This window comes from Haliotis rubra, unplaced genomic scaffold, assembly GCF_003918875.1.
Source record: "Haliotis rubra isolate DU_JTF1 unplaced genomic scaffold, ASM391887v1 Scf1110, whole genome shotgun sequence".
NCBI classification, from domain to species: Eukaryota; Metazoa; Mollusca; class Gastropoda; order Lepetellida; family Haliotidae; genus Haliotis; species Haliotis rubra.
The window spans coordinates 156806-175804 of NW_025765016.1; the positions used below are offsets into that span (position 1 = coordinate 156806).

The 18999-nt window shown below is 41.2% G+C and overlaps 1 protein-coding gene across 1 annotated transcript in view; it reads left to right on the forward strand.

Annotated features, from left to right (window-relative positions):
- LOC124288493 overlaps positions 1-18999 on the forward strand; it is a 36345-nt gene that overhangs the window by 13140 nt on the left and 4206 nt on the right. The window contains exons 2-4 of the mRNA XM_046725015.1: positions 3642-3897; positions 17546-17767; positions 18555-18629. Of these exons, the coding sequence (XP_046580971.1) occupies positions 3832-3897; positions 17546-17767; positions 18555-18629 (363 nt within the window). The 5' untranslated portion in view covers positions 3642-3831. The remainder of the gene's footprint in view (positions 1-3641; positions 3898-17545; positions 17768-18554; positions 18630-18999) is intronic.

An 18999-nucleotide genomic window follows, 5' to 3' on the forward strand; every position in this document is an offset into this window, starting at 1 on the left:
AAATGTTTTGCCATTATGGGGCCTTTGTTTGTTGAGCTGAACAGGCCAGAGTTACCCCTATTTGATAAGGACGTAATTGGTGCCACTTGATTTAGGCTGGTCTCCTGTCTAGTCCCAAATCAAAATATATAATACTGAAAATAATCACGTGGAAAAAAGTGTGTAGAAATACGAAAGAAGCATTGAAAATGTAAGCAGCCGGATAGATTGTGTATTTCCATTCATACCCTCACCTCAATGAAAATACCAAATATGTATACCAATGTTGATGTAGATATGACATCACTATCGGGAACTGAAGCGACTTTCACCCAAAAAAGCGTACACCGGATATTTGGAAGAAAACTTTCGTTGTTTCAAGCAAAGTATATGCATAAATGTGATATGTAAGTAGTGCGAAACATTCTCACAATCTGCGTGTCGTTGTATTCTTTTTCTTTGCATTGTGACAAATAGAAATATTGAGAAATGAGGAGAAGTGTCGTCAACGTCGTGCGTGAGTTTGCGTCAGCCATGGCGTCACGATTACGGAAACTATCATATATTGTGTTGAATCTAGGAAACATTGGAATACACTTATTGTGACTTCCTTATTTCTTGCTACGATAATCTTCCCATGCATTTTCTAAAACTTATGAGCAAGTGTATGCAACGAGTAGATGAACGGATCTCTCATAGTATGAGAAAATCTGAGCTTGGCACTGTTTACATTTCAAACATGTGGTCCTTTCCCAGCGCGGCACTCGTTTTCACTTCTGGTATATTTCGCTAGATTTCACTGAGACACTTGGTATTGGTGACAAAGACCATTTTACATTCTATTGTGAACTGTACGAGGGATTCAGGGATTCGTGTAAGGAAGCTGATATTGAATTGTAGTTGTGATGTAATGGGCGAAACATAACCGACATACGTGTGACGTGTTTTTATAAACACTCTGCAATATAAAAAATGAGGACTATTTTAATGGATATACAACTTCTTTATCCTGTATTGGCGACGTTTCGACATAGATTTTAATGAAAAACGACATTAGAATCCATGTCGAAACGTCGCCTTTACAGATTAGAGAAGTTGTATATCCATAAAATTAGTCCCCATTCTTCACCTACCCAACTTCTAGAATGCCAATCAAAGAAAGCTGTTTATATGGCTGAAAGTTCTTGTTCTCCAAAACAATCTCAGCGATTCTCGGTTCATCGACGATGTTTCAGAATAGGTGATTCGATCAAACAACAGTAACAACAAAAATACAGGTGATCAAAATGGGGTTGTTTTTCAAATTCAGTAGTCCCAGTAAAATTCGACATTTAAATTATGACATAGAGCGGTGTCGGGTATTACCGAACAACTGACACCATACCCCGTCTAATTCCTGCTGTGTTTTATAACATGAAGCAATAAGTATTAGTAACAAAGAACCGGTCAGTGGGAATCATGTACACATACAAAGGCCAGTAGGCCTTGTCAGTGGGAATCATGTACACATACAAAGGCCAGTAGGCCTTGTCAGTGGGAATCATGTACACATACAAAGGCCAGTAGGCCTTGTCAGTCGGAATCATGTACACATACAAAGGCCAGTAGGCCTTGTCAGTGGGAATCATGTACACATACAAAGGCCAGTAGGTCTTGTCAGTGGGGATCATGTACACATACAAAAGCCAGTAGGTCTTGTCCACCATCATTTTGCTAATAGATATTTCACTTCATCAAATTTTCATAATTGTTTTTATCGCTTGTCGACTCGTCTGAACTTCCTTGTCAGGCTATTCCGATCAAACGGTGTGAGACCGAAGTGTCATATCATTGCTTCGGCAGATGGTTGATAAAGAGTTTCCTCGTTCCTGTTACTGAAATTTGCAGATTGTGAAAAGTTCAGTAACAGGAAAGAGTATTTGTAAAGAACGAATGACGTCAAATTGAAATTCTAACAAGGATATCGATGTAACTGACATAAAACACAAAATTTGTCAAGTTTTCAAAAAATAAACACTTACATTGGCGGTCAGGCAACAAGACGGTTAAAAACGCATCGAGACACAAGAACCACACCTATACCTGCACCACGCGAAATGGGTCAAATAGAGTATGATGACGTCATTTGATTATGGGTTGGGCACCAATGACGTCATTTGCAAGGGACATAAGCCATGGTGCGTGTGTTAATGACTATACGTAAATGCACACTTCCTACAGTTGTGATGTTTTCAAATCCCCATAAATCCCCACAGCTCGTAACATCAGTTACATAAAGCTGCACATGTCGACGAGTATGTTTAGAAATCACTATCGAACTACGAAAATACGAGGTGTTCGTGAAACGGTTGGGGTGTCCTGCCCTGGTAATGTCCCTGATACATGCAAAGGCAGGTCAACTATTTACCTGAAATAACACAGAAACATGTGGTGCATGTCAGAAGAGGCATCCGGATCATCGATCATCATTTGCGTCAAACTGAGATAATCTTAGCAGGTCAAGCATGAAACGTGTTTAAAGTTTACTGAAGCCTGTTAATTATATAACTGAAGAGATACTTGAACTCCTTTCAACACATTTGCACTTTAAAACTTAAGACTAAACACCAGAGGCTGGAGCTGATGGATAAGTCCTGGGCATGGAAGGAAAGCTGAGTATTGGAAAGTGAAAGTCACGCAGCTTTACAGAGTGTGGTTTATCACAAATTGTCCTTGGCGTGCCGAGTACCTTTCTGGACTCGGTCCCAATGTGCCAATTTCAGTTTTGAAACTTGTCTTGCTTGTCTAAGACACGTGTTTGGATCGACTTGAATATATCAAGACGACGAGAAAACCCGAACGCTGTGCACGTGACTGCGTAACCTTGTTTTCGTCACTCTGCTTTGCGTGATTCTGCCTTGCGTGACCCTTCTTTGCGTGGCCCTTCCTTGTTTGCCCATTCCTTGTGTACCCGTTTCTTGTGTACCCCTGTGCCTTGTGTACCCCTGTGCCTTGTGTACCCCTGTTTCTTGTGTACCCCTTTGCCTTGTGTACCCTGTTTCTTGTGTACCCCTGTGCCTTGTGTATCCCTGTTTCTTGTGTACCCCTGTTTCTTGTGTACCCCTGTTTCTTGTGTATCCCTGTGCACTGTGTACCCCTGTTTCTTGTGTACCCCTGTGCCTTGTGTACCCTGTTTCTTGTGTACCCCTGTGCCTTGTGTATCCCTGTGCACTGTGTACCCCTGTTTCTTGTGTACCCCTGTACCTTGTGTATCCCTGTGCACTGTGTACCCCTGTGCATTGCCTGTCTGACAAAGTGACTGCTGTGTGTGGATAACTGTCAGTCCTAGCAACATGTGACGAGTGTATCTAGCGTGACAGCGGCGTGACTGTTGCTGGAGGTAAGACAGGGATTACCGGTTTATCTCCCGGGTATGAAGTCGTTATCTACCAGTAGATACACACACTCTGTAAACACAACTGTAACATCTATTATATCCAATATATAAATATCTGTTAATTACTTTGATAACACATATTGCGTACACACATCACTTTGATGATCTATTTTTGGATTAAATCCGGCTTCTGGGACGTGAAGTCGACATGGCATGTGTCTGTTGTGTGCGTTGTATCGGGCAGTGGAGATTAGTACATGTATCTGTGATTTGGCTTTTATTTCAGATGGTTGTATGGCCGCCAGAAGAAGGCCGTGTCGTCAGTTACCGTCCGTGTGTGAGTAGATGGAGTACCTCTGTATCCTGGGCTCAACTCAACAACATCTGACTGCCAAACAAGCTCGGTAGTCACCACACATTAGAGAGAAAACCTTGACGTCAGGGTGGGGTGATGCCTGACTACAGACGTCGTTGTCATGGAAACAGACGGGTTTTCGGTCGTGTGTCGCTTTGCGCTCCTGGTAATCAACGGAATAGCCATAGTAAGTAGATCTTTCACCAGAGTAAGTATACATATGGACAAAAGTAACAGTTTAATGGCAATTCTAAACGAAAAAAGCAGAGAGAAAAATACGTGGCAAATAACTGAGACATTTTATAGTTCTTATATCAATATTTATGGCTTATAATTATAACGTTAACCAGAGGGTCACTCTTCAAGAGATCACATTCGTATCACCAACCGAACACAATGTCCGTACCTGGTGTAACCTCCGCCAAGTGCAATAACAACCCTCCTCCTCTTTCACTGTATCAGACGAGGAATTTGACGTTGAGATATTGCGTCCGTTTCATGATGGAGAGCTTTTTCCAATGCAACAAGATTTTGTACCGGGGACCCCTCTGGCGTATTCCACGATGCATAATGTCCCAGTCATGCCCTATGGTACTGAGAACTGGATTCTTGGAGGGCCAAGATAGAGTACCTAGCTCCTCTTCAGGAAACAAGTCAACAACATCACGTGTTCGATGTGGCCTTGCATTGTCGTCCATGAAGGCCTTGTGTTAAGATAACAGTCACCGTAATGTGACATAACAGGGGTGTACCCTTGTAAATACAACTTTGTGTGGTCGCCACAAGGTCAAATATACTGTCATGTTAGAGGCACTACCCTCAAGGAGCCCTCACCTAAGGTACTTGCTCCAAGGACCCGTTAAGATCTGGGTCAGTATTGATGTTCAGTAACCATGCTCGTCGTAAGACGCGACTAACGGGATCGGGTGGTCAGGCTCACAGACTTGATTGAAAAATATCATCGTATCCCAATTGTGTAGATCGATGTTCATGCTCTTGATCACTGGATTGTCTGGTCCAGACTCGTTTTTCACAGACCATCGCCATATAGCTCACTCACTCACTCACTTGCTCCAAAATATTACCGTTGGGCATATGAAGTATTTCTGTTTGTCACATCACGTGGGTTCAATGTGTCGTTACATCACGTAGGTACAATGTGTCGTTACATCACGTAGGTACAATGTGTCGTTACATCACGTAGGTACAAGCTCGGCCATCAGTCACGAACAAAAGAAATCTACTTTCGTTCGTCCAAACTAGAATCAATGTATAGTGTGCCCAAAAGGTCACAGTATTCATGCACACAAACATGATAATGATATGAATATTCATGGCTATGAAAGCCATAGGTGTTGTATTGTTCCATGTGTAGATCTTCCACCAGCCAGTTGATCTTCCACCATAGTGGTCGTTGTCCGTCAAAGTGTCACTACAACGGGTACGTGTGGCCTGGGTGTCGATGTGTCGTTACATCACGTAGATACAATGTGTCGTTACATCACGTAGGTACAATGTGTCGTCACTGCACGTAGGTGCAATGTGTCGTCACTGCACGTAGTCGTGCACGTAGATACAATGTGTCGTTACATCACGTAGATACAATGTGTCGTTACATCACGTAGGTACAATGTGTCGTCACTGCACGTAGGTGCAATGTGTCGTTACATCTTTTAGGTACAATGCGTTGTCACTGCACGTAGGTACAACGTGTCGTTACATCACGTAGGTACAACGTGTCGTTACATCACGTAGGTACAACGTGTCGTTACATCACGTAGGTACAACGTGTCGTTACATCACGTAGGTACAACGTGTCGTGGTTTGTATGTTGCTGGGTTTTGTTGCCATGTTGGTTTGTATGTTGTTGAGTGTTGTTGCCATGTTGGTTTGTATGTTGTTGAGTGTTGTTGCCATGTTGGTTTGTATGTTGTTGAGTGTTGTTGCCATGATGGTTTGTATGTTGTTGAGTGTTGTTGCCATGATGGTTTGTATGTTGTTGAGTGTTGTTGCCATGATGGTTTGTATGTTGTTGAGTGTTGTTGCCATGTTGGTTTGTATGTTGCTGAGTGTTGTTGCCATGATGGTTTGTATGTTGTTGAGTGTTGTTGCCATGATGGTTTGTATGTTGTTGAGTGTTGTTGCCATGTTGGTTTGTATGTTGTTGAGTGTTGTTGCCGTGATGGTTTGTATGTTGCTGAGTGTTGTTGCCATGTTGGTTTGTATGTTGTTGGAGTGTTGTTAACGTGTTGGTTTGTATGTTGTTGTTGAGTGTTGTTTGTATGATGGTTTGTATGTATGTTGTTGAGTGTTGTTGCCATGATGGTTTGTATGTTGTTGAGTGTTGTTGCCATGATGGTTTGTATGGTTTGCTGTTGCTGAGTGTTTTTGCCATGATGGTTTTGTATGTTGCTGAGTGTTGTTGCCATGATGGTTTGTATGTTGTTGAGTGTTGTTGCCATGATGGTTTGTATGTTGTTGAGTGTTGTTGCCATGTTGGTTTGTATGTTGCTGAGTGTTGCTGCCGTGATGGTTTGTATGTTGCTGAGTGTTGTTGCCATGATGGTTTGTATGTTGTTGAGTGTTGTTGCCATGATGGTTTGTATGTTGTTGAGTGTTGTTGCCATGATGGTTTGTATGTTGCTTGGAGTGTTGTTGCCATGTTGGTTTGTATGTTGTTGTTGAGTGTTGTTGCCGTGATGGTTTGTATGTTGTTGAGTGTTGTTGCCATGTTGGTTTGTATGTTGTTGAGTGTTGTTGCCATGTTGGTTTGTATGTTGCTTGAGTGTTGTTGCCATGATGGTTTGTATGTTGTTGAGTGTTGTTGCCATGATGGTTTGTATGTTGTTGGGTGTTGTTGCCATGATGGTTTGTATGTTGTTGAGTGTTGTTGCCATGATGGTTTGTATGTTGTTGAGTGTTGTTGCCGTGATGGTTTGTATGTTGTTGAGTGTTGTTGCCATGTTGGTTTGTATGTTGTTGAGTGTTGTTGCCATGTTGGTTTGTATGTTGTTGAGTGTTGTTGCCATGATGGTTTTGTATGTTGTTGAGTGTTGTTGCCATGATGGTTTTGTATGTTGTTGAGTGTTGTTGCCGTGATGGTTTGTATGTTGCTGAGTGTTGTTGCCATGTTGGTTTTGTATGTTGTTGAGTGTTGTTGCCATGTTGGTTTGTATGTTGTTGAGTGTTGTTGCCATGATGGTTTTGTATGTTGCTGAGTGTTGTTGCCATAATGGTTTGTATGTTGTTGAGTGTTATTTGCCATGATGGTTTGTATGTTGTTGAGTGTTGTTGCCATGATGGTTTGTATGTTGTTGAGTGTTGTTGCCGTGATGGTTTGTATGTTGTTGGGTGTTGTTGCCGATGATGGTTTGTATGTTGTTGAGTGTTGTTGCCATGATGGTTTGTATGTTGTTGAGTGTTGTTGCCATGATGGTTTTGTATGTTGTTGGAGCGTTGTTGCCATGATGGTTTGTATGTTGTTGAGTGTTGTTGCCATGATGGTTTGTATGTTGTTGAGTGTTGTTGCCATGATGGTTTGTATGTTGTTGAGTGTTGTTGCCATGATGGTTTGTATGTTGTTGAGTGTTGTTGTTGCCGTGATGGTTTGTATGTTGCTGAGTGTTGTTGCCATGATGGGTTCGTATGTTGTTGAGTGTTGTTGCCATGATGGTTTGTATGTTGTTGAGTGTTGTTGCCATGATGGTTTGTATGTTGTTGAGTGTTGTTGCCGTGATGGTTTGTATGTTGTTGAGTGTTGTTGCCATGATGGTTTGTATGTTGTTGAGTGTTGTTGCCGTGATGGTTTGTATGTTGTTGAGTGTTGTTGCCATGATGGTTTGTATGTTGTTGAGTGTTGTTGCCATGATGGTTTGTATGTTGTTGAGTGTTGTTGCCATGATGGTTTGTATGTTGTTGAGTGTTGTTGCCATGATGGTTTGTATGTTGTTGAGTGTTGTTGCCATGATGGTTTGTATGTTGCTGAGTGTTGTTGCCATGATGGTTTGTATGTTGCTGAGTGTTGTTGCCATGATGGTTTGTATGTTGCTGAGTGTTGTTGCCATGATGGTTTGTATGTTGCTGAGTGTTGTTGCCGTGATGGTTTGTATGTTGTTGAGTGTTGTTGCCGTGATGGTTTGTATGTTGCTGAGTGTTGTTGCCATGATGGTTTGTATGTTGCTGAGTGTTGTTGCCATGATGGTTTGTATGTTGTTGAGTGTTGTTGCCATGATGGTTTGTATGTTGTTGAGTGTTGTTGCCATGATGGTTTGTATGTTGTTGAGTGTTGTTGCCATGATGGTTTGTATGTTGTTGGAGTGTTGTTGCCATGATGGTTTGTATGTTGTTGAGTGTTGTTGCCATGATGGTTTGTATGTTGCTGAGTGTTGTTGCCATGATGGTTTGTATGTTGTTGAGTGTTGTTGCCATGATGGTTTGTATGTTGTTGAGTGTTGTTGCCATGATGGTTTTGGTTTGTATGTTGTTGCCATGTGTTGTTGCCATGATGGTGTTTTGTATGTTGTTGAGTGTTGTTGCCATGATGGTTTTTGTATGTTGCTGAGTGTTGTTGCCATGATGGTTTGTATGTTGTTGAGTGTTGTTGCCGTGATGGTTTGTATGTTGTTGAGTGTTGTTGCCGTGATGGTTTGTATGTTGTTGAGTGTTGTTGCCATGTTGGTTTTGTATGTTGTTGAGTGTTGTTGCCATGTTGGTTTGTATGTTGCTGGAGTGTTGTTGACATGTTGGTTTGTATGTTGTTGAGTGTTGTTGCCGTGATGGTTTGTATGTTGTTGAGTGTTGTTGCCATGATGGTTTGTATGTTGTTGAGTGTTGTTGCCATGATGGTTTGTATGTTGTTGAGTGTTGTTGCCATGATGGTTTGTATGTTTTGTTAGTGTTGTTGCCATGATGGTTTGTATGTTGTTGAGTGTTGTTGCCATGATGGTTTTGTATGTTGCTGAGTGTTGTTGCCATGATGGTTTGTATGTTGTTGAGTGTTGCTGCCATGATGGTTTGTATGTGTTGTTGAGTGTTGTTGCCATGATGGTTTGTATGTTGCTGAGTGTTTTGTTGCCGTGATGGTTTTGTATGTTGTTGCGCATGTTAGTGTTGTTGCCATGTTGGTTTGTATGTTGTTGGAGTGTTGTTGCCATGATGGTTTGTATGTTGTTGAGTGTTGTTGCCATGTTGGTTTGTATGTTGTTGAGTGTTGTTGCCATGTTGGTTTGTATGTTGTTGAGTGTTGTTGCCATGATGGTTTGTATGTTGTTGAGTGTTGTTGCCATGATGGTTTGTATGTTCCTGAGTGTTATTGCCATGGTTTGGTGTTGTAGTGTTGTTGCTGTAGTGTTGTTGCCATGATGGTTTGTATGTTGTTGGGTGTTGTTGCCATGATGGTTTGTATGTTGTTGAGTGTTGTTGCCATGTTGGTTTGTATGTTGTTGAGTGTTGTTGCCATGTTGGTTTGTATGTTGTTGAGTGTTGTTGCCATGATGGTTTGTATGTTGTTGAGTGTTGTTGCCATGTTGGTTTTGTATGTTGTTGCGTTGTTGCCATGATTGGTTTGTATGTTGTTGAGTGTTGTTGCCATGATGGTTTGTATGTTGTTGAGTGTTGTTGCCATGATGGTTTGTATGTTGCTGAGTGTTGTTGCCATGATGGTTTGTATGTTGTTGAGTGTTGTTGCCATGATGGTTTGTATGTTGCTGGAGTGTTGTTGCCATGATGGTTTGTATGTTGTTGAGTGTTGTTGCCATGATGGTTTGTATGTTGTTGAGTGTTGTTGCCATGATGGTTTGTATGTTGTTGAGTGTTGTTGCCATGATGGTTTGTATGTTGTTGAGTGTTGTTGCCCATGATGGTTTGTATGTTGTTGAGTGTTGTTGCCATGTTGGTTTTGTATGTTGTTGAGTGTTGTTGCCATGATGGTTTGTATGTTGTTGAGTGTTGTTGCCATGATGGTTTGTATGTTGTTGAGTGTTGTTGCCATGTTGGTTTGTATGTTGTTGAGTGTTGTTGCCATGATGGTTTGTATGTTGTTGAGTGTTGTTGCCATGATGGTTTGTATGTTGTTGAGTGTTGTTGCCATGATGGTTTGTATGTTGTTGAGTGTTGTTGCCATGATGGTTTGTATGTTGTTGAGTGTTGTTGCCATGATGGTTTGTATGTTGCTGAGTGTTGTTGCCATGTTGGTTTGTATGTTGTTGAGTGTTGTTGCCATGATGGTTTGTATGTTGTTGAGTGTTGTTGCCATGATGGTTTGTATGTTGTTGAGTGTTGTTGCCATGATGGTTTGTATGTTGTTGAGTGTTGTTGCCATGATGGTTTGTATGTTGTTGAGTGTTGTTGCCATGATGGTTTGTATGTTGTTGAGTGTTGTTGCCATGTTGGTTTGTATGTTGTTGAGTGTTGTTGCCATGTTGGTTTGTATGTTGTTGAGTGTTGTTGCCATGATGGTTTGTATGTTGTTGAGTGTTGTTGCCATGATGGTTTGTATGTTGTTGAGTGTTGTTGCCATGATGGTTTGTATGTTGTTGAGTGTTGTTGCCATGATGGATGTTGTTGGTTTGTATGTTGTTGTTGTGTTGTTGCCATGATGGTTTGTATGTTGTTGAGTGTTGTTGCCATGATGGTTTGTATGTTGTTGTTGAGTGTTGTTGCCATGATGGTTTGTATGTTGTTGAGTGTTGTTGCCATGATGGTTTGTATGTTGTTGAGTGTTGTTGCCATGATGGTTTGTATGTTGCTGAGTGTTGTTGCCATGATGGTTTGTATGTTGTTGAGTGTTGTTGCCATGATGGTTTGTATGTTGTTGAGTGTTGTTGCCATGATGGTTTGTATGTTGTTGAGTGTTGCTTGTAAGTTGTTGCCATGATGGTTTGTATGTTGCTGAGTGTTGTTGCCATGATGGTTTTGTATGTTGCTGAGTGTTGTTGCCATGATGGTTTGTATGTTGTTGAGTGTTGTTGCCATGATGGTTTGTATGTTGTTGAGTGTTGTTGCCATGTTGGTTTGTATGTTGTTGAGTGTTGTTGCCATGATGGTTTGTATGTTGTTGAGTGTTGTTGCCATGATGGTTTGTATGTTGTTGAGTGTTGTTGCCATGATGGTTTGTATGTTGTTGAGTGTTGTTGCCATGATGGTTTGTATGTTGTTGAGTGTTGTTGCCATGATGGTTTGTATGTTGTTGAGTGTTGTTGCCATGATGGTTTGTATGTTGTTGAGTGTTGTTGCCATGATGGTTTGTATGTTGCTGAGTGTTGTTGCCATGATGGTTTTGTATGTTGCTGAGTGTTGTTGCCATGATGGTTTGTATGTTGTTGAGTGTTGTTGCCATGTTGGTTTGTATGTTGTTGAGTGTTGTTGCCATGATGGTTTTTGTATGTTGTTGAGTGTTGTTGCCATGATGGTTTGTATGTTGTTGAGTGTTGTTGCCATGATGGTTTGTATGTTGTTGAGTGTTGTTGCCATGTTGGTTTTGTATGTTGTTGAGTGTTGTTGCCATGATGGTTTGTATGTTGTTGAGTGTTGTTGCCATGATGGTTTGTATGTTGTTGAGTGTTGTTGCCATGATGGTTTGTATGTTGTTGAGTGTTGTTGCCATGATGGTTTGTATGTTGTTGAGTGTTGTTGCCATGATGGTTTGTATGTTGCTGAGTGTTGTTGCCATGATGGTTTTGTATGTTGTTGAGTGTTGTTGCCATGATGGTTTGTATGTTGTTGAGTGTTGTTGCCATGATGGTTTTGTATGTTGCTGAGTGTTGTTGCCATGTTGGTTTGTATGTTGTTGAGTGTTGTTGCCATGATGGTTTGTATGTTGTTGAGTGTTGTTGCCATGATGGTTTGTATGTTGTTGAGCGTTGTTGCCATGTTGGTTTGTATGTTGTTGAGTGTTGTTGCCATGATGGTTTGTATGTTGTTGTTGAGTGTTGTTGCCATGATGGTTTGTATGTTGTTGGGTGTTGTTGCCATGATGGTTTGTATGTTGTTGAGTGTTGTTGCCATGATGGTTTGTATGTTGTTGAGTGTTGTTGCCATGATGTTTTATGTATGTTGGTTGTTGCCATGATATGTTGTTGAGTGTTGTTGCCATGATGGTTTTGTATGTTGTTGTTGTTGTTGTTGCCATGATGGTTTGTATGTTGTTGAGTGTTGTTGCCATGATGGTTTGTATGTTGTTGAGTGTTGTTGCCATGTTGGTTTGTATGTTGTTGAGTGTTGTTGCCATGATGGTTTGTATGTTGTTGTTGGTTTGTGTTGCTGCCATGTTGGTTTGTATGTTGTTGAGTGTTGTTGCCATGATGGTTTGTATGTTGTTTGTATGTTGTTGAGTGTTGTTGCCATGATGGTTTGTATGTTGTTGAGTGTTGTTGCCATGATGGTTTGTATGTTGTTGAGTGTTGTTGCCATGATGGTTTGTATGTTGTTGAGTGTTGTTGCCATGATGGTTTGTATGTTGTTGAGTGTGTTGTTGCCATGATGGTTTGTATGTTGTTTGAGTGTTGTTGCCATGATGGTTTGTATGTTGTTGAGTGTTGTTGCCATGATGGTTTGTATGTTGTTGAGTGTTGTTGCCATGATGGTTTTGTATGTTGTTGAGTGTTGTTGCCATGATGGTATTTTGTATGTTGTTGAGTGTTGTTGCCATGATGGTATTGTATGTTGTTGCCATGATGGTTTGTTGTTGCCATGTTGTTGCCATGATGGTTTGTATGTTGTTGAGTGTTGTTGCCGTGATGGTTTTGTATGTTGTTGAGTGTTGGTTTGAGTTGTTAGTGTTGTTGCCATGATGGTTTGTATGTTGCTGAGTGTTGTTGCCATGATGGTTTGTATGTTGCTGAGTGTTGTTGCCATGTTGGTTTGTATGTTGTTGAGTGTTGTTGCCATGATGGTTTGTATGTTGTTGAGTGTTGTTGCCATGATGGTTTGTATGTTGTTGAGTGTTGTTGCCATGATGGTTTGTATGTTGCTGAGTGTTGTTGCCATGATGGTTTTGTATGTTGTTGAGTGTTGTTGCCATGATGGTTTGTATGTTGTTGAGTGTTGTTGCCATGATGGTTTGTATGTTGTTGAGTGTTGTTGCCATGTTGGTTTTGTATGTTGTTGAGTGTTGTTGCCATGATGGTTTGTATGTTGTTGAGTGTTGTTGCCATGATGGTTTGTATGTTGTTGTTGAGTGTTGTTGCCATGATGGTTTGTATGTTGTTGAGTGTTGTTGCCATGATGGTTTGTGTATGTTGTTGAGTGTTATTTGCCATGATGGTTTGTATGTTGTTGAGTGTTGTTGCCATGATGGTTTGTATGTTGCTGAGTGTTGTTGCCATGATGGTTTTGTATGTTGTTGAGTGTTGTTGCCATGATGGTTTGTATGTTGTTGGAGTGTTGTTGCCATGTTGGTTTTGTATGTTGTTGAGTGTTGTTGCCATGATGGTTTGTATGTTGCTGAGTGTTGTTGCCATGATGGTTTGTATGTTGTTGAGTGTTGTTGCCATGATGGTTTGTATGTTGTTGAGTGTTGTTGCCATGATGGTTTGTATGTTGTTGAGTGTTGTTTGCCATGTTTGCCATGATGGTTTGTATGTTGTTGAGTGTTGTTGCCATGATGGTTTGTATGTTGTTGAGTGTTGTTGCCATGATGGTTTGTATGTTGTTGAGTGTTGTTGCCATGATGGTTTTGTATGTTGTTGAGTGTTGTTGCCATGATGGTTTGTATGTTGTTGAGTGTTGTTGCCATGATGGTTTGTATGTTGTTGAGTGTTGTTGCCATGATGGTTTGTATGTTGCTGAGTGTTGTTGCCATGATGGTTTGTATGTTGTTGAGTGTTAGTGTGTTGTTGCCATGATGGTTTTGTATGTTGTTGAGTGTTGTTGCCATGTTGGTTTGTATGTTGTTGAGTGTTGTTGCCATGATGGTTTGTATGTTGTTGAGTGTTGTTGCCATGATGGTTTAGTGTATGTTGTTGAGTGTTGTTGCCATGATGGTTTGTATGTTGTTGCTGAGAGTGTTGTTTGCCATGATGGTTGGTTTGTATGTTGTTGAGTGTTGTTGCCATGATGGTTTGTATGTTGTTGGTGTTGTTGCCATGATGGTTTTGTATGTTGTTGAGTGTTGTTGCCATGATGGTTTTGTATGTTGTTGAGTGTTGTTGCCATGATGGTTTGTATGTTGTTGAGTGTTGTTGCCATGATGGTTTGTATGTTGTTGAGTGTTGTTGCCATGATGGTTTGTATGTTGTTGAGTGGTTTTGTATGTTGTTGAGTGTTGTTGCCATGATGGTTTGTATGTTGCTGAGTGTTATTTGCCATGATGGTTTTGTATGTTGTTGAGTGTTGTTGCCATGATGGTTTGTATGTTGTTGAGTGTTGTTGCCATGTTGGTTTGTATGTTGTTGAGTGTTGTTGCCATGATGGTTTTGTATGTTGTTGAGTGTTGTTGCCATGATGGTTTGTATGTTGTTGAGTGTTGTTGCCATGATGGTTTGTATGTTGTTGAGTGTTGTTGCCATGTTGGTTTGTATGTTGTTGAGTGTTGTTGCATGATGATGGTTTGTATGTTGCTGAGTGTTGTTGCCATGATGGTTTGTATGTTGTTGAGTGTTGTTGCCATGATGGTTTTGTATGTTGTTGAGTGTTGTTGCCATGATGGTTTGTATGTTGTTGAGTGTTGTTGCCATGATGGTTTGTATGTTGTTGAGTGTTGTTGCCATGATGGTTTGTATGTTGTTGAGTGTTGTTGCCATGATGGTTTGTATGTTGTTGAGTGTTGTTGCCATGATGGTTTGTATGTTGTTGAGTTTGTTGTTGCCAGTGATGGTTTGTATGTTGTTGAGTGTTGTTGCCATGATGGTTTGTATGTTGTTGAGTGTTGTTGCCATGATGGTTTGTATGTTGTTGAGTGTTGTTGCCATGATGGTTTGTATGTTGTTGAGTGTTGTTGCCATGATGGTTTGTATGTTGTTGAGTGTTGTTGCCATGATGGTTTGTATGTTGTTGAGTGTTGTTGCCATGATGGTTTGTATGTTGTTGAGTGTTGTTGCCATGATGGTTATGTTGTTGTATGTTGTTGAGTGTTGTTGCCATGATGGTTTGTATGTTGTTGAGGTTGTTGTTGCCATGATGGTTTGTATGTTGTTGAGTGTTGTTGCCATGATGGTTTGTATGTTGTTGAGTGTTGTTGCCATGATGGTTTGTGTATGTTGTTGAGTGTTTGTTGCCATGATGGTTTGTATGTTGTTGAGTGTTGTTGCCATGATGGTTTGTATGTTGTTGAGTGTTTATTTGCCATGATGGTTTGTATGTTGTTGAGTGTTGTTGCCATGATGGTTTGTATGTTGTTGAGTGTTGTTGCCATGATGGTTTGTATGTTGTTGAGTGTTGTTGCCATGATGGTTTGTATGTTGTTGAGTGTTGTTGCCATGATGGTTTGTATGTTGTTGAGTGTTGTTGCCATGATGGTTTGTATGTTGTTGAGTGTTGTTGCCATGATGGTTTGTATGTTGTTGAGTGTTGTTGCCATGATGGTTTGTATGTTGCTGAGTGTTGTTGCCATGATGGTTTGTATGTGGTTTGAGTTGTTTGTGTTATTTGCCATGTTGGTTTGTATGTTGTTGAGTGTTGTTGCCATGATGGTTTGTATGTTGTTGAGTGTTGTTGCCATGATGGTTTGTATGTTGCTGAGTGTTGTTGCCATGATGGTTTGTATGTTGTTGAGTGTTGTTGCCATGATGGTTTGTATGTTGCTGAGTGTTGTTGCCATGATGGTTTGTATGTTGCTGAGTGTTATTTGCCATGATGGTTTGTATGTTGTTGAGTGTTGTTGCCATGTTGGTTTGTATGTTGCTGAGTGTTGTTGCCATGATGGTTTGTATGTTGCTGAGTGTTGTTGCCATGATGGTTTGTATGTTGTTGAGTGTTGTTGCCATGATGGTTTGTATGTTGCTGAGTGTTGTTGCCATGATGGTTTTGTATGTTGCTGAGTGTTGTTGCCATGTTGGTTTGTATGTTGTTGAGTGTTGTTGCCATGATGGTTTGTATGTTGTTGAGTGTTGTTGTCGTGATGGTTTGTATGTTGTTGAGTGTTGTTGCCATGATGGTTTGTATGTTGTTGAGTGTTGTTGTCGTGATGGTTTGTATGTTGTTGAGTGTTGTTGCCGTGATGGTTTGTATGTTGTTGAGTGTTGTTGCCATGATGGTTTTGTATGTTGCTGAGTGTTGTTGCCATGATGGTTTGTATGTTGTTGAGTGTTGTTGCCATGATGGTTTGTATGTTGTTGAGTGTTGTTGCCATGATGGTTTGTATGTTGTTGAGTGTTGTTGCCATGATGGTTTGTATGTTGTTGAGTGTTGTTGCCATGATGGTTTGTATGTTGTTGAGTGTTGTTGCCATGATGGTTTGTATGTTGTTGAGTGTTGTTGTTGCCATGATGGTTTGTATGTTGTTGAGTGTTGTTGCCATGATGGTTTGTATGTTGTTGAGTGTTGTTGCCATGATGGTTTGTATGTTGCTGAGTGTTGTTGCCATGATGGTTTGTATGTTGTTGAGTGTTGTTGCCATGTTGGTTTGTATGTTGTTGAGTGTTGTTGCCATGATGGTTTGTATGTTGTTGAGTGTTGTTGCCATGATGGTTTGTATGTTGTTGAGTGTTGTTGCCATGTTGGTTTGTATGTTGTTGAGTGTTGTTGCCATGATGGTTTGTATGTTGTTGAGTGTTGTTGCCGTGATGGTTTGTATGTTGCTGAGTGTTGTTGCCGTGATGGTTTGTATGTTGTTGAGTGTTGTTGCCATGTTGGTTTGTATGTTGCTGAGTGTTGTTGCCGTGATGGTTTGTATGTTGCTGAGTGTTGTTGCCATGATGGTTTGTATGTTGCTGAGTGTTGTTGCCGTGATGGTTTGTATGTTGCTGAGTGTTGTTGCCGTGATGGTTTGTATGTTGCTGAGTGTTGTTGCCATGTTGGTTTGTATGTTGCTGAGTGTTGTTGCCGTGATGGTTTGTATGTTGCTGAGTGTTGTTGCCGTGATGGTTTGTATGTTGTTGAGTGTTGTTGCCATGATGGTTTGTATGTTGCTGAGTGTTGTTGTCGTGATGGTTTGTATGTTGCTGAGTGTTGTTGCCATGATGGTTTGTATGTTGTTGAGTGTTGTTGCCATGATGGTTTGTATGTTGCTGAGTGTTGTTGCCATGATGGTTTGTATGTTGTTGAGTGTTGTTGCCATGATGGTTTGTATGTTGTTGAGTGTTGTTGCCGTGATGGTTTGTATGTTGCTGAGTGTTGTTGCCATGATGGTTTGTATGTTGTTGAGTGTTGTTGCCTTGATGGTTTGTATGTTGCTGAGTGTTGTTGCCATGATGGTTTGTATGTTGCTGAGTGTTGTTGCCATGATGGTTTGTATGTTGTTGAGTGTTGTTGCCATGATGGTTTGTATGTTGTTGAGTGTTGTTGCCGTGATGGTTTGTATGTTGCTGAGTGTTGTTGCCATGATGGTTTGTATGTTGCTGAGTGTTGTTGCCATGATGGTTTGTATGTTGTTGAGTGTTGTTGCCATGATGGTTTGTATGTTGCTGAGTGTTGTTGCCGTGATGGTTTGTATGTTGCTGAGTGTTGTTGCCGTGATGGTTTGTATGTTGCTGAGTGTTGTTGCCATGTTGGTTTGTATGTTGCTGGGTGTTGTTGTCGTGATGGTTTGTATGTTGCTGAGTTGTTGTTGCCGTGATGGTTTGTATGTTGCTGGGTGTTGTTGTCGTGATGGTTTGTATGTTGCTGAGTGTTGTTGTCGTGATGGTTTGTATGTTGCTGAGTGTTGTTTCTATGTACTGAACCTTGACACTGTGCTGCAGGTGAAGAGCATTGACTTCATAATCCTCGGGGCCGTGATGTCCACCATGGAACCTCTCCTGGACGTCACCGTCACACAGATGGACGCTGCTGACATGGTCAGGGGGAAGGAAGTGTACGTGGACACCTGCCAGTTCTTCTTGATAGCTGGACCAGTCTCCTTCATCGTCAGCTTGTTCGGCTTCTTCGGCGCTCGGCAGAGGAAACGCATATCCCTGGCTTTGGTGAGTTGGCTGTTGAAGCGGCGTGTGTGTGCGCGCGTGCGTGCGTCTTTACGTAATGACAACCATACGACAGTTCAGCATGACGCAATGTACTGAAACCCATCCGACCAGTCCCATGAACACCGAGTATTACGCAGGTAACATCATTATATTCATGGTTTGGGATCGAACCCAGACGTTCCGCTCTCCCGGCAGACGCCAACTCCACGTCAGCGTGGACGGGTTTAGAAAGCTACGAATAGTAACATTCCTCATGGCCTCCATACTGTTCCACTGGGGTTATTGTGCCTGACATTGGACTTGTATAGTGTCTGTGAATTACAATGAAGGGATGTATATCTGTGAAAAGCTTATGAAGACAGCTTCCATTTGCTGTACGGCATGACACATCTCCAACGTAAACCAAACATTATAAAACACGTGCTTCAGGGGGCGTAACCTCGGTAAAATGTAGGGTCAAGTTGGACTTTGTTCCATACCACCGATTTGTTATGTGTTATAAATGGGATGGGTTCTAGGGTTACTCTGTTGAAACCTATTCTGTTGCAAGCTTGGATATAGATTATTGTTCATATATACATTCACTTTGTTAAAAGAAATGTTTTAACCACATTTTCATCAACCAACTTATGCTACGTGAGATTCACAAACCACCGATAAAATATAACATTGTTTTCAAAACGTTCGACTTTTCGGCACGAGGAGTTGCTCAGGATGTACACTCGTGGTTGTACATGCATCTTGTCTGACGTCTCCTGCGTCACTGATGCCATCATTTCTCTTTCAGTACATCCTACTGCAGGTTATCCTCGTTATCATCGTCGTTGTCTACAGCATGGTCCGCATCCCGACTCCCTTCGAGGTAGGTGACATGGACCGTACTCACGTGACTCCACCGCTGGACCGTCACGTGGTTTGAGGACATCAAGTAGGTGATTCATGATGACATACCAACAGATCTGTTAAATATCAAGTATCAAAATGTTTCGTTTTATTTTAAGCATTATCTCAAAGCATTATTATTTTTCAAATGTCGCCTTCCTTCACACTTCTGTGATTTAGGTCATGCCATTAAAATACTTAGCAGCGTTCGGAGAAACCTTCCAGTCCTTCCATACTACGTAATGTTCAGAAAATATCGGAAACCTGTAAAATATTTGCTGGTAAATTATACAAGTGGCCACCGAGAGAACCGAGTCTGTTACACCAGCTATACCATAACGATACGTGTA